General features: G+C 47.1%; 1 protein-coding gene across 5 annotated transcripts in view; it reads left to right on the top strand.

Moving 5' to 3' along the window:
* DNAJC4 (DnaJ heat shock protein family (Hsp40) member C4) overlaps positions 1–14,747 on the top strand; it is a 75,902-nt gene that overhangs the window by 15,410 nt on the left and 45,745 nt on the right. For all 5 annotated transcript variants that reach the window (XM_043551228.1, XM_043551227.1, XM_043551225.1 and 2 more), the window contains 2 exons: positions 3,836–3,974; positions 6,176–6,269. In XM_043551228.1, coding sequence (XP_043407163.1) covers positions 3,883–3,974; positions 6,176–6,269 — 186 coding nt within the window. In that variant the 5' untranslated portion in view covers positions 3,836–3,882. The remainder of the gene's footprint in view (positions 1–3,835; positions 3,975–6,175; positions 6,270–14,747) is intronic.

The following is a 14,747-nucleotide window of genomic DNA, read 5'->3' as shown; positions in this document are numbered from 1 at the left end:
GATCTTACAGAAAAACATCTAGTTTTGAATGGAAAATTGCCAGTGATGGAGAATCCACCACAGCCCTTGTGAATTTGTTCCAATAGTTAATGACTCTCTCTGTTAAAAATGTTTGCCCTGTTTCCAGCCTGAATTTGTCTAGCTTCAGCTTCCAGCCCTTGGATCTTCTTAGACCTTTGGCTGCTAGACTGAAGAGACCTTCATCTAATTTCTGTTCCCCACATAAGTATTTATAAACTTATAAGCTCTTGGAGTCTCTGACTAGCAGGCCTGTTTCCAGCCCTTTAGCATTCTCCTTTGCCAGCCCTGCAGTCAGTGCAGGGTTAACACGTGCACAGCAGCACTCAAAACGTTTGAGCCCAGGAAAGCTGCTGATCCCTCATTTCACAAAGCCCAACTCCCTCATTTGAAGCGTTTCACAATTCTCCTTCATGTGCTGCTAGCTCGGGTGATTAACGGGGTTTTTTATTTAACACTGGGTGGCCCGGCCGCTGTTTTGTTGAACAGCTGAGTGGGGGTGGGGTGGAAAGCTACGCTTGTAGCCTTTCAAAGAACCAAGAAAGCAGGATTCCATAAGGTGTAATTCACTGCGCTACATTGCTGCCCCAAATCACAGTCTGAGGTTTTCACTATCTTACTATTTATAATTTGGTCTTATTATTTATGGTAGACCCCCACTGAAATTAGAGCCCCTATTGTACCAGTTGCTGCACAGCCACCTCTCCCAACCCCCCCAAACCTGACTCCCAGCCCCCCTGCCCTAAGCAGTAGACCCCACTCCCGTCCCAGAGCTGGGGATAGAAGCCAGGAGTCATGACTCTCCATCCTGGACTCTTACTACGAGGCAGTCCTTCCCTGGGCTGTCAGGTCCATGCCAAGCTGGGTTCACAGGAAATTTGCCTGTGAGAGGGAGAGGGGTCACTGCTGGGCCAGGGTCACCAGCACATGTGGAGGGCTTGGCAGAATGGCACAAACTGCCCTCCACCCCATCCTTCCAGCAGCTGCCGCACGAGGGTCTGGAATGCGACCGTCGTGTTATTCTTGGCCACTTATGACGTGAATGCCTGCCTGTTTGTTCTGGTCGGCAGAGTCTCCTTAACAGGAGCCTCACCCCCCCGCTCTCCCCATGCTCTGAACACTGATCTCCCTGCACACTCTCCAAACTCACACTCCCATTTCCCCCTGCTCTGCACACTCATATATTAGCTCAGTGCCGCTTATCTCTGTCAGGGCATGCAGGCTCTGGCATCCCACAGCGTGTACCTCTGCTTCCATCCCCATGAGCTTGTCTTATCCTTGGCAAATTTCATGTCCCCCCAACGTTGAGCTGCAGTGAAATCAGCTGTGGGCCTTTCAGGGTTAAACCTTGGGAGCATGGGGGACACCCCCTCACACAGAGGGGAGCTGCCACTCTCCCTACCTCCTTCATCCAAATCCTTATCCACTGGGAGAATCCGTAGCTGATATCCTGTTCTGGGCTCTGTCCTGGAGATAGAGGTTGGATAGGATCTATAGCCCAGCGAGGGAGCAGAGATCCAGCTTACAGAGAATGAAAATGACTAACACAAGCTCACTGAGCTGGGGATAGGACCCAGGTATCCTAATTCACAGCCCTCCACTCTAACTCATTAGACCCCACTCCCGCTCCGCAGCTCAGAATAGACCCCTGGAGTCCTGACTTCCAGGCCCCTGTGAACTGTGCAACACCCAAAAGTGTGCACCCTAAAGGCTCAAAAACCAGAATGCAATTTTTTTGAACACTATCATGATTGTGAAGTCAATCTTGTGATTTTTGGTGCCTAGCTCATTATCTCTGGACCGCTCAGTGTTGCATACACTATGAAGGCAGGTGTTTGGATGCAGCCCAAGCATCAGCGCCCGGGCTGTGCACCAGTTTGGCAAGCAACAGTGGCTTGTCCGGTGAACAACATGTTTCCCAGCCCTGCTTCTGCTTGGCTCCTGTGCTGACGGGAAGCGAGGCTGTTCCCTTGGGGATGCATGTGGGCTCTGGGTTCTGTGATGAATGTTCCCATCTATTGTTATTTGTTGTTGATGATTGTAGGCATCTTTCCCCCAGTTTATTCAGGAGGGGCAGCTGGGGTTCATAGATTCCATAGAGTTCAAGGTCAGAAAGGATCATGTAGTCTGACCTCCTGCGTAGTACAGGCCATTAAATTTCATCCATTTACCCCTGTATTGAGCCCAATTACTTTAGAAGAGTAAAGCATTTCAGTCCTCAAGAGACTAAACTATTGTGTGCCCCAGGTAGAGACTGAGGGTCCCCCATTGCCTGAGGCCCCTGCAGTGGCAGGGACTTGATGAGGCCCCCAGCAGGCGACCTGCGCCCTATCCTGCAGAGGAAGGTGAAAAACCCCCAAGGTCCCTTCTAATCTGACATGGGGTCAGGTTAGGAATTTTCCCCAGATCTGGCAATCAGTTGGACCCGAGCATGGGATCAAAACACACCAGCCAGGCATCTGAGGCAAAGGATTCCCTGAACCACCTCAGAGCGTTGGTCCATCCCAGTAAGGATCCCAGCTCCAGCTGTGGCCAGTCCCTGATGCTTCCGCGGAAGACAAACATACCAACCCAGAAGACAGATGGACACCGGGGATAAAATTAACCCCTGCGGGTGACCAGCTGAAACCCTGAAGCATGAGATTAGATTTGAGTCATTGGCTTAATGCAGAACTGCGATTGCTAGGAGCGTGTTGTGGGCAATGGGGGGTTTTAGGCCTGATGCTACAATTGGGTAAAAATCCCTGCTTGACATCAGTGGGAGTTTTGCCAGAGCAAGGCCCCCAGTGTTGTCTGTCCACAAGACCCCCTTCCGTTCTGTATATAAAACATTGGGTGGGGGTGCAGGAGGCTTGGGTTCAGTTGCCAGCTCTGCCACAGACTCCGTGCATGACCTTGGGCAAGTTACTGCCTCAGTTTTCCCATCTGTAAAATGGGGGCCATAACCCTTTTTTCACCTAGTCAGACTGTGAGCTCTTCAGGGCAGGGACTGCCTCTTTCTGTGTGCCTCTGTGGTCAGGAGGCCCTTTGTGGTGATGGCAGCTCCTGATCTTGATGTGGGGGTGGGGGGCTGGTGCAGTAATAAATGAAAGGTGACATGGAAAGTTTTACTTTTTTTTTAATAGAAAATTGGGGGCTTTATTAAAATGTTTCCTGAAAAGCATCTGCCACCTGTCAAAATACCAGCTGCCAAAAAGCCAAAATATTTACATTTGGAGATGCTTATGCTTCAGGTGTATCACATCCCCATTCTCTTCTGTGGGCTGGGGTCCTTGGTCAGAGTACATCTCCCATGATGCACTTGACCAGGGACTCCCATAGTGCCTTTCCAGGAGGAGAAACCACCATGCATCCTGGGAGATGTAGTCTGACCAGGAAGTCCAGCCTACAGAGCGTGGGAACATGAGGCACCTGAAATATAACTGTCATGGGGCGCTGCAGCAGCTCAGCAAGAAGGAAGAGCATGGTGCATTATGGGAGATGTAGTGTGACCAGGGACAATAGCCAGGGCCAATGCACATTGTGAGTGAAGGCAGAGAGCTAGCACAAAGCCCCCGACACCAGGGCCCTGATCCTGCATTAACTTACGAAAGTGCATAACTTTACTGCCACATGTAGACCCAACATGTGCATAAGTGTATGGAGGGTTGGTACCCAGCTAAGCAGGGCTTAATTGGTGCCTGACCTCTTATTTGCCCCTCTTGGAAGTTTATCCTAGGCTGATAAATGACCAATGGCTCATTTCAAAGAGCCAGCACTTCATCAGTGGTTTCCATATGCTTTTCCAACATCCGTCTTTTTCTCCCCATCCTTACAGATCTGAATCACCTCCAGCTCTCTGCGTGCTGCTCCCTGGCTCTGAAAATGCCTCTGTCCATCCCCCACCTAGTCTGCCAGTGCTGCTTTCAGTGCAGAAGTGCCACACTACGGGCATTTTCTACCACACTTTCAAACTGGTGAGTGAGTATAACGTGGTATTGGGGCACCATCTCCTACTGTGTCTCTCTTTGAGTATCTCTTTTTTGGGTTATGCTGCCTTACTCTGCTTTTGGTGGAGGGATGAGAGTAAAGTGACATGCAGCATAACACAAGTTCTTCCCAGGGGCTGCACCTGTTTAACTAAAACCTGATTGGCTTGCAAAGACTCCAGCTAAATTAACAAGATTTATATCACAAACAAAAGGGCAATGGGACAAGACAGTAAAAACATCAGTGTTTCATTCCCCTTCCGGGCCTGTGCAACTAACAACGGAAAGGGGCTTATGTCTGCAAGTTTATGGAGATGACATATACACAGCTGGGTAATGTTAGACACACACGCACACACGCCTGGTTCAGCGTGTTACTAATGAATTACTGTTCTAGAGAGAAAGAGACTCACACATACACTCTGGATTGTGTGTGCATACACTTGCTCTCTTGCACACTCACACTGGGTTACTAATAAGTCTCTTCTTCAATGAGGACCATCAGATTCATTCTCTTACCCATGCACTCACTTGATCACACTATTACACATTCACTCACTAACTCACTTGTTCACAGTTTCTTACCCCTACACTCACTTGCTCTTGCACATGCCCACACATGCATTCGCTCGCTCAGACACATACTCATTCACCTACACTTGTGTTCCCTCACAAATATTCACACATGCATTGGCTCACTTACTCAAGTTTGCTTGCATTTGCTTATTCTGACCCACACGCTTGTTTACTCACTCTGACACATGAACTCATTTGCTTACATACACACACACACATACACAGAGGCCCTGACCACTGGGTTATTAATGAATCTTCTGCATCTCAAGAAGAACCGGCACGCACACACACGCTCTCTCTCTCTCTCAAGTAGCACAATCCAGTTAGTTTCCCTGCTCCCTCGGAATGACCTTGCTCAATACCTATCACTTTGGAAATCCCAGAGCTGTATTTCTTTTTCCACCCAATATCAGCTCCATCTGTAAATGCCTCACACCAGTAGCCATGGCCCTGTCTGCCAACCAAGCAACAAATAGCCCTGGCACTTTCTGCCAGAAGACAGGCCGTGCCCTCTCCCACTGCTGTGCCCTGGGTAGCGATGGTGTGAAGGTGGCAGGGTGTCCTGAGACCCACAGCAGTGTGGGACATAGCCAGGGATGGTTTGGGTGAGAGGTGTGTATATTTAGGCTAGGGTTTATGTACCCCTGGAAATTCATGGATGTCGGGTGTCTAATTACCGTAGGTTCCCTGGTATTGTTGGCAGGCCAGAGCTAAGCCCCGTAGGCTGAAGGGGTTCCTGGGTTGCAAATGCAGCACTGGGAGATCAGTTGCAGGCTGTGTGTGTCAGAGACAGGTAGCCAGGGGAAAGAGTCTCGAATGGGACCCTGAGAGGGAGCAGAGATACAGAGCTTCTTGGGCACAGAGTCCATGGGAGGGGCAGACGTGGGGATTTTGTGGCAAGGAGCCAGTCTACTGTTGGTTGTGTCTGCTGCATTCAGGGAAACAGGACTTTGTGCCCTTTCTTTGCAAATAAGCCAGATTGTATCAATTATTATAATAATAATAAATTCCTAGCTCTTATCTAACTTTTCGTCTATTCATCTCAAAGTGCTTTGCACAGTCGATCAGTAGCATTATCCTCATTTTGCAGACGAGGAAACAGGCACAGGGAGTGGAAGTAACCCCCCGGTTACTCAGCAGGCCCAGGGCAGAGCAGGGAATAGAACCCAGGTGTCCTGAGTCCCCACTCCAGTACTCTGCCCACTAGAACACACTGCCTCAGGTTCCAGAACAGACCGGACTTGTAGCATTGACTTCTCCTAAAAGAAACAGCCCTGTGGGGCTCTGGAGAGTGGAGAAGCATTCGGACTGAAGGGGCAAGAGCATCAATCTTTACTATCTCATTCCAGTGTCCCCATCACCAGCGGTCTGGGGGTTTCCTGGCAGAGAGCCGTGGGCTCTGACCTCCCCTGTCCTCCCCATAGAGTCCCTCTAGCACAGATGTATGGGGGCTGAGGGAAGCTTGCCATTCCACTGTCCCTCTGCCCCGGAGCTGTCAGTCCAGCCCTGGTGGCAGGTCTGTAGCCTGGATCCTACACCCTGCTTTGGCTGAAAGAGGAAGGAATTGGAACTGGCTCAGAGAGATAAGCGTACCTGTACCTTCTTTCGCCTAGGTCTGGCCTCAGCAATTACTATGACCTGCTGGGAATCAAGAAAGATGCCACCATGGAAGAGATCAAACAAGCCTTCTTCGCCAAGTCAAAGAAGGTACGGGATGTGACTCTTGCTATGCCAGTGTTTGTCATTGTGGGCCTGGCCTGGATAACAGGGTGTGAGAGCTGGCAAAGGCTGGGGAACTGCATCCTGGCATAGCACATGGCTGTTTTAGTGGTTAAGCTTAAGCCCCGGGAGTCAGGATGCCTGGGTGATGTTCCTGGCTTGACAAGGGGAGTGCTGGGAGTCAATTTCTGTTCTGGCTCTGGGAGGGAGTGGGTTAGGGTAGTAATAAGAAGAATGACAGTAAAACCTTATCTGGCACTTCTCATCAATAAATCAGAGCTGGAAGTCAGAACTCCTGGGTTCTCTTCCCAGCTATGGGAGGGGTGTGGGCTTAATACATGGTACTGGTAGACCCTGGCCAGTTAAACAAATGGGGTATGGGGCTTCCCCACGTCTCCATCCTTCATCTAGCCCTTGGCGTCTCTGCTGCCAGTTCCCGTCAGCCACCAGAGCAAATAAATGATGATCGATTCTGCTTGGGATATTTGACCATCTGTGACCTCCGCTCCCACTACTAATGGGGCCCCTGTGTTACGCAAGCAGCAAATGGTACTGGGAATGCGGGAGCCTGTGCTGAGCTGGGGGAGGATCCCAGCCCAGCCAAGGCAATTGTCAACACCCCATCTGTTTGGAAATCACATGGAACTTCCTAGCAAAAGGAGGCCTGAAAAAACATTCCTCCTACCATTAACTCTTTATATCCTGATGTCTTTGAGCGTTAGATACATTTTGCCGTTCCCCTTCCTCCCTGAAGAGGGCACTGCTGGGAAGGAAGTGTTTAGAGCAGGAGAGGGACCCTGTGTTGCATTCCAAAAGGGAAGAGGCAACATTTTAGTTGGGTTTTCCAATCTGGTGCAGAGTGTGTGTGTGTGTGTGCGTGCGCGCATGCGTGTGAGAGAGAGAGAGAGACATCAAGAGACGCAGAATAAGACTGGAATTAAGATGTAAATTTTTACCAGTGAGGGTAGTTAACCACTGGAACAACTCCCTAAGGGCTGTGGTGGATTCTCCATCGCTAGGAAAGTTTAAATCAAGATTGATGTTTTTCTAAATGATGTGCTCTTATTCAAGCAGATATTAATTCTGGGCCATCCTATGGGGCCTGTATTATACAGGAGGTCAGATTAGATGATCACAGTGGTACCTTTTTGCCTTAAAAATCCATGAGTCTGCCACTTCCCATGGAAGTTTGTTCCAGTGGTTCGTCACCTTCCCTGTTAAAAATTTGTGCCTTTCTTACTGGAAATTGTCTGGCTTTAACTTCCAGCCATTAGTTCTTGTCCTGCCTCTCGCTGCTATGTTAAACAGCCCGTTAGTACCCAGGATTTCCTCCCCATAAAGATCCTTATATGCTGTAATCAAGTCTAGTCTTGATCTTTTTGATAAGTTAAACACATGAATCTCCTTAAGTCTTTCACTGTATGTTTTTTTTTCCCTGCCCTCCAATCATTTTTGTGGCTCTTCTCCTCCGCCCTGCTCTGATGTCAGCCCAGTTCATTATTAAGCCCCTCAAAGCGCCTCTGACCTTTCCTGTTAGAGGATGCCCAGACACTGCTCTAAAATATCCTCCTGTTTTGGGCACCAGCTATGGCTTTAGCATTTGATGCCTGCTCCACTGCTCCCAGCTGGCCTAGGAATTTCCTCCTTGGCTATCATTCCCACACACACCTTGTGAACACTCAGCCCCAGTTGTTAATCACCATCGGAGGAAATCTGGCTGAGCCTTATCACAGCCGCTTGCATGCATTGTGTGTCCAGATGACGCTTACAGCAAGTGTGTAAAGATCCGGCTGTGTTGGAGGGGCGGCTGTGTCTCAGCTGGATGTTAGCTTGAGAGTGTAGGCTCAAGCCTGAAGGCAAACATACACAGAGAGTCTATTTGGTATGTCTCTCTATCTATGGTGCTTATCTGGCCCTCATCCCCATAGCACCTGAGCACCTCCCAATGTCTCTCTCCCTATACCCTCCTGTAAGGCACGGCAGTGCTGTTATTCCCATTGTACAGTTGGGGAACCAAGGCACAGAGAAGCTAAGTGACTTGCTCAGGGTCACTCAGGGAGTCTGGGGCAGAGCAAGAATTGAACACAAGTCTCCTGAGTCCTAAAGCAGCGACTTAACCACCACGCCATCCTTCCTGTGCTTGCTGCTTGTAGGTATTTAGGTCTCAATCCTGCACATTACTGAGAACTCTGGGCCCAGGCCCATACAGAACTTAAGCCTGTGCTTGCCTTTAAGTCCTGGTGGTGTCCATTGGAACCACTCATATGCTTAAGGTTGAGCATATGGTGTGGAAGCTGTCTGGGACAAGGACTGTCTTTGTTCTGTGTTTGTACAGCACTTGGAACAGTGGGGTCCTGGTCCATGACTAGGGCTCCTGGGTGGTGGCATTTAACGGGACTTCTGCTCCTAAATCAATTAGTTGGTTTCATAACTCCCACCCCATGGGTTTAAGAGGAGGGCCAGAACCTGAATGCTCTCTTATTTCTATCAAAGTAGCCCCTGGTGAAGATTGTGGCACCCATCACGTTGGGTGCTGCACGGAGCACCAGCTGAGATCAGGACCCCAGTCATGCTGGGCACTGCATGGATCCTCAGCTGAGATCGGGACCCCACTTGAGCCAGGTGCTGCATCGATCCTCAGCTGAGATGCGGACCCCAATTGTGCTGGGTGCTTCAAAGACCCAGAGTCGAGATCAGGGCCCGCAGTGTGCCAGATTCTGCATGGATCCCTAGCTGAGATCAGAGCCCCAGTAGTGCTGTGTGTTGCATGGATCCCCAGCTCAGAATGGAACCCCCCTCGTGTTGGATAGTGCACAGACCCTCAGCCAAGATTTGAGCCCCAGTCTTACCAGGTGCTGTGCAGACAAACAGTGAGACAGTCCCTGCCGCAAAGAACTTGACATTTAATGATACAAACCTGTGGGGGAGGGGAGGGGAGGGGAACTGAGCCATAGAGCAGAGAAGGAATTTGCCCAAGGTCCCACATCAAGTCAGCAGCAGAACTGGGATAGAACCCATCTTCCCTACACCCCTAGAGATGCAGCCGCCTCTGGGGTGGTACACAGCAGCTGTTGAACAGCACCACTCCACAGTAGCTGGGAATAGGAAGCTGCCAATTCTGAGTTGTCTACATGGCAAGTCCAGAAGAGTGGAATCTTAATTAGAAAAGGATGAGGTGACTGGTTTGTTTAATGTGAAATAACTGAGAGAAGATGTTAAGAAATAATAATAATGTAGTCATGCTCCTACAGAAATATGCTCTGCTTTGCCTCTAGTTGGGTGCCTTGTGTATTGTCATCAGGGCTGCTTTAACTGGTTGTTTATGGCTTTATTTCCCCCCCCGAAAAAACTTTTCCCAAAATAGAAAGTTACAAATATACAAAGTAGAGCAAATGTGAGCTAAGCAAACCCAGCCAAGTTTTGTATTACATCCAATCTCTTGCCAAGCCACTGGGATGAGGGGAGAGGAGGTAACTCTACAGGAAATAACCTTTCAGTATTTTGATGTCCCCATCATTGTTGTAGAATAAGACATTGAAAAGCGGCTAGTGATTTTTTCAGCACCCCAATTTAAGACACCTGAAAGAGTACTAATGTTCTAAATAAGACTGAGAATTGGAATTCTGAAGTTGAGGCCCTTTAAAGGTGGGACAGGGTCTGTCTCTTTGCTCAGTGTCTGTACAGTGCCTAGCGCAGTGGGGTCCTGCACTGGAGCTGGAGCTTCTGGGTGCTGACTTTTCACTTGTGCTTCTAAGTCAATTATTTGATTTAAAAAATCTCACCCCATTGTCCAGGGGCTACTTTGATGCAAATAAATAAGAGAGCAGGCAGGTTCTGGCCCCTCCCTTGAACCTCTGGGGTGGGATTTTTGAAACCAGCTAATTGACTTAAGAGCATCAATCCAGTTAAAAATCAGTACGCAGAAGTCCCCTAGAAAATCATGCTTTAGAAAATCTTGAACTTACTATTTAACGCTTTGCAAATTTGTTGCTATGTATATTAAAGTAGGAATTTCAGGCCTCAGCTGAGATTTGGGCCTCCATTGTGTCAGGCGCTGCACAGACCCTGACCAAGATCGGGGCTCCCGTTGTGCCGGGTGCAGCACAGGTACAGAGCAAGAGACAATTTGAGTCCCAGATTGCTTACAGTCTAAGTGGACAAAGGGTCAGAGGTGAAACAGAGGCACAGAGCTGAGAAGGGACTTGCCCAAGGTCAGGGAGAGATTTGGGGATAGAACCCAGGTGTCCTGAGTCCTAGGCCATGTGCCTCCCATAAATACCTAAAGCACAAGACAGAAATGTATTCAGGATATTATTATTTGTTATTTGTATTACCATAGCGCCTAGGAGCCCCAGTCATTGTGCTAGACCCTGTACAAACAGAACAAAAAAACAGTCCCTGCCCAAAGAGCCGACTGTCAAAGTAGCAATTCACACACAACTAGGGAATCTAGCTTGACATCTCCTTAGCACCGTGGTGTGTGGGTGGCAGACAAGAAGCAGGTGAGCTCAGAATGCTACTATATAGAAATATCAGTGGCATGGGAACTGTTTGGCCTGGTCCTGCCTGATTCCCAGCATAAACCCTTGCGTTGTAAGCACATATCATCTGATTTCAAGAGCTCAATCTGTTCAGCTTCTCAGAAAGATCAAGAGGTGACTTATTATTGTATGTTGTATGTAAGTGCCTTCATGTGCAGAACATATCAGGTACTAAAGGGTCTTTAGTCTAGCACAGAAAGGCCAAATGAGAGCCAGTGGCTGGGAGCTAAAGCCAGGCACATTCCAATAAGCCACAGATTTTTAACAGTGAATGTGATTAACCACTGGAACAAGCTGCCAAAGGAAGTGGTGGATTCTCTATCTCTTAGTGGCTTCAAATCCAGCCTGGCTGCCTTTCTGGAAGAGGCTTTCATCATACACAAGTGACTGTGCTCAATACCAGGGGAAGTGGGTGAATTTCTCTAGCCTGTGCTATCCAGAGGTCAGGCTAGGTGCTCTAATAGTCCCTTCCAGCCTTTGAACCTATGAGGCAACGCAGGCCCTTTGATGTGGCTGGAAGATGTTCCCCAGACCATTCTATGCATCCGATGAAGTGGGCTGTCGCCCACGAAAGCTTATGCTCAAATAAATTTGTTAGTCTCTAAGGTGCCACAAGTACTCCTTTTCTTTTTGCGGATACAGACTAACACAGCTGCTACTCTGAAAACTAATCCCTATGTTGTTTCTTCCTGGGGCTTCCATGTTAACAAGACGAGATGATCCTGTCTCTGCCAGTGCCTGGGGATGTATGTTGATTTTTAGGGGAGAGGGGGTGTGTGGTGGTGGCTTCTGAAGCAAAATACTTGTTTTAAACCTCCTCCAGCTTAATAGATATCAGGTCAAGGCCAGAGAATCCCCCAGGGATTCCTGCCTGCAGCCCAGAGACTCTGTTTGAGCTAGAGCATCATTTAGAAAGAGCTGCCCAACCTCGATTTCAGGACCTTGTGTCCCTTGGTACTGTTGTCCCTTGGCCCAAGCAGAAATATGCAGGACCTTGCTGGCGTGTTCTTGATAGGGGGAGAAGCATCTTTTATGATAGGAGTGACTGATCCAGGACTCAATTAATAATTTAATGAAAGGAGGGGAATATAATTAATGCCAATTAACGTGGGTTACGGAAAATAGATTCTGTCAAACTAACTTGATGTCTTTTCCTGCTGAGATTACAAGTTTGATTAATAAAGGTCATAGTGCTGACATAATAGATTTCTGTCTGGCATTTGACTTGGTCCGGCACGACATTTTGATTAAAAAGCTCAAATGATACAAAATCAACATGGCACATATTAAAGGGATTAAAAGATAGCTAACTGATAGGTCTCAAAATGTAATTGTAAATAGTCAATCCTCACTGAGCGGGTGCAATCTGATGGGGTTGCACAGGGATCAATTCTTGGCCCTAATCTATATACCATTTTATCAATGACCTAGAAGAAAACATAAAATCATCACTGGTAAGGTTGGCAGATGACTCAAAGATTGGGGAGTGGTAAATGGTGAAGAGGACTGGTCACTGATAGAGCAATCTGGATCTCTTGGTAAGCAAAAGCTTGGTAAACTGGGCACAAACAAAGAATATGTGTTTTAATGTAAAGCTATACATCAAGGAACAAAGAATGTAGGCCATATTTACAGGATGCAGGACTCTATCCTGGGAAGCAGTGACGCTGAAAAAGATTTGGGGGGTTGTGGCGTATAATCAGCTAAACATGAACTCCCAGTGTGATGCTGTGTCCAAAAGGGCTAAAACAATCCTTGAATGTATGAACAGTAGAATCTCAAATAGGAGTAGGGAGGTTATCTTACTTCTGCATTTGGCACTGGTGTGACTGCTGCTGGAAATCTGTGTCCAGTTCTGGTGTCCACAATTCAAGAAGGATGTTTATTAACTGGAGGAGGTTCAGAGAAGAGCTACAAGCATGATTAAAAGGGTTGGTAACGATGTCTTGTATTGATTGACTCAAGAAGCTTAATCTGTTTAGTTTAACAGAGATGGTTACTTGATCCATCAATAAGTACTTACATGTGGAACAGAAATTTGATAATAAAGGTTCTTCAGTCTAGCAGACAAAGGTCCAACAAAATCCAATGGCTGAAAGCTGAAGCTTTGATAAATTCAGACAGAAAATAAGGCTCAGTTTTTTGCCAGTAAGGGTAATTAACCATTGGAACAGCTTCCCAAGGGCTGCGGTTGATGCTTCCTCACTGACAATATGTAAATCAAGATTAGATGTTTTTCTAAAAGATCTGCTGTGGTTCAACCAGGAATTAATTCAGGGCCTCCTGTTCTATACAGGAGGTCAGATTAGATGATCACAGTGGTCCCTTCTGGCCTTATTATCTATGAAACTGTGAGTCAGATATTTCTTTAATGCAAACCTGTATATTTACAAAGAATGTCACAAAGTCCTGTTTCCCTGAAGTCAGTAGAAATAAACAGTAGGAGGCAGTTTTCAAGCCTACCATTCCAGCCAGTCCATGCCCAAAAGAAGCACTCTCTCTTGGCTTCCTCTCAGAGTCGTAAGAATGGCCATACTGGGTCCATCTAGCCCAGTATCCTGTCTTCTGACAGTTGCTGATGCCTGATGCTTCAAAGGAAATGAACAGAACAGGGGAATTTATCAAGTGATCCATCCACTGTCATCCAGTCCCAGCTTCTGGCAGTCAGAGTTTAGGGACACCCAGAGCATGGGATTGTGTCCCTGACCATGTTGGCTAATAGCCATTGATGGACCTGTCCTCCATGAATTTAATTAATTCTTTTTTGAACCTAGTTAGATTTTTGGCCTTCACAACATCCCCTGGCAACAAGTGCCACAGGCTGACTGTGCGTTGTGTGAAGAAGTACTTCCTTACGTTTGTTTTAAACCTGCTGCTTATTAATTTCATTGGGTGACCCCTGGTTCTTGTGTTATGGGAAGGGGTAAATAACACTTCCCTATTCACTTTCTCCACACCAGTCATGATTTTATAGACCTCAGTCATATCCCCCCTGAGTCGTCTCTTTTTCAAGCTGAACAGACCTAGTCTTTTTACTCTCTCCTCAAATGGAAACTGTTCCATACCCTACCCATTTTTGTTGCCCTTCTCTGTACCTTTTCCAGTTCTGTTATATCTTTCTTGAGCTAGGGTGACCAGAACTGCACACAGCATTCAGTGTGTGGATGTCCCATGGATTTATATTGCAGCATTATGATATTTTCTGTTTTATTATCTATCCCTTTCCCAATGGTTCCTAACATTGTTAGCTTTTTTTATTGCTGCTGCACATTCAACAGATGTTTTCAGACAACTATTCACAGAGACTCCAAGATCTCTTTTTTTTCAGTGGTAGCTAATTTAGACCCCATCATTTTGTATGTATAATTGGGGTTATTTTTTCCAGTGCTCATTACTTTGCATTTATCAACATTGAATTTCATCTGCCATTTTGTTGCCCAATCATCCAGTTTTCTGAGATCCCTTTGTAACTCGTCACAGTCTGCTTCGGACTTAACTATCTTGAGTAGTTTTATATCATCTGCAAACTTTGCTGCCTCACTGTTTACCCCTTTTTCCAAATAATTTATGAATAAACTGAACAGCACTGATCCCAGTGCAGATCCTTCGTAGACCTGGTATCTACCTCTCTTCATTGTGAAAACTGACCATTTATTCCTACCCTTGTTTCCTATCTTTTAACCAGTTCTTCATCGGATGCATGCAGTGGAAAATACAGTAGGAAGATAGATTAGATAGATAGATAGAGAACATGAAAAAATGGGTGTTGCCATACCCACTGTAACAAGACTGATCAATTAAGGTGAGCTATTATCAGCAGGAGAAAAAAAACAAAAACCTTTTGTAGTGATAATCAGGATGGCCTATTTCCAACATTTGACAAGAAGGTGTGAGTAGCAATAGGGGGAAAAAATAAGCATGGGGA

Source organism: Chelonia mydas, chromosome 7 (genome assembly GCF_015237465.2).
Source record: "Chelonia mydas isolate rCheMyd1 chromosome 7, rCheMyd1.pri.v2, whole genome shotgun sequence".
Taxonomy (NCBI): Eukaryota; Metazoa; Chordata; order Testudines; family Cheloniidae; genus Chelonia; species Chelonia mydas.
Note: the sequence above shows the minus strand (reverse complement) of the source record. Positions and strands in the feature narration are given on the sequence as shown.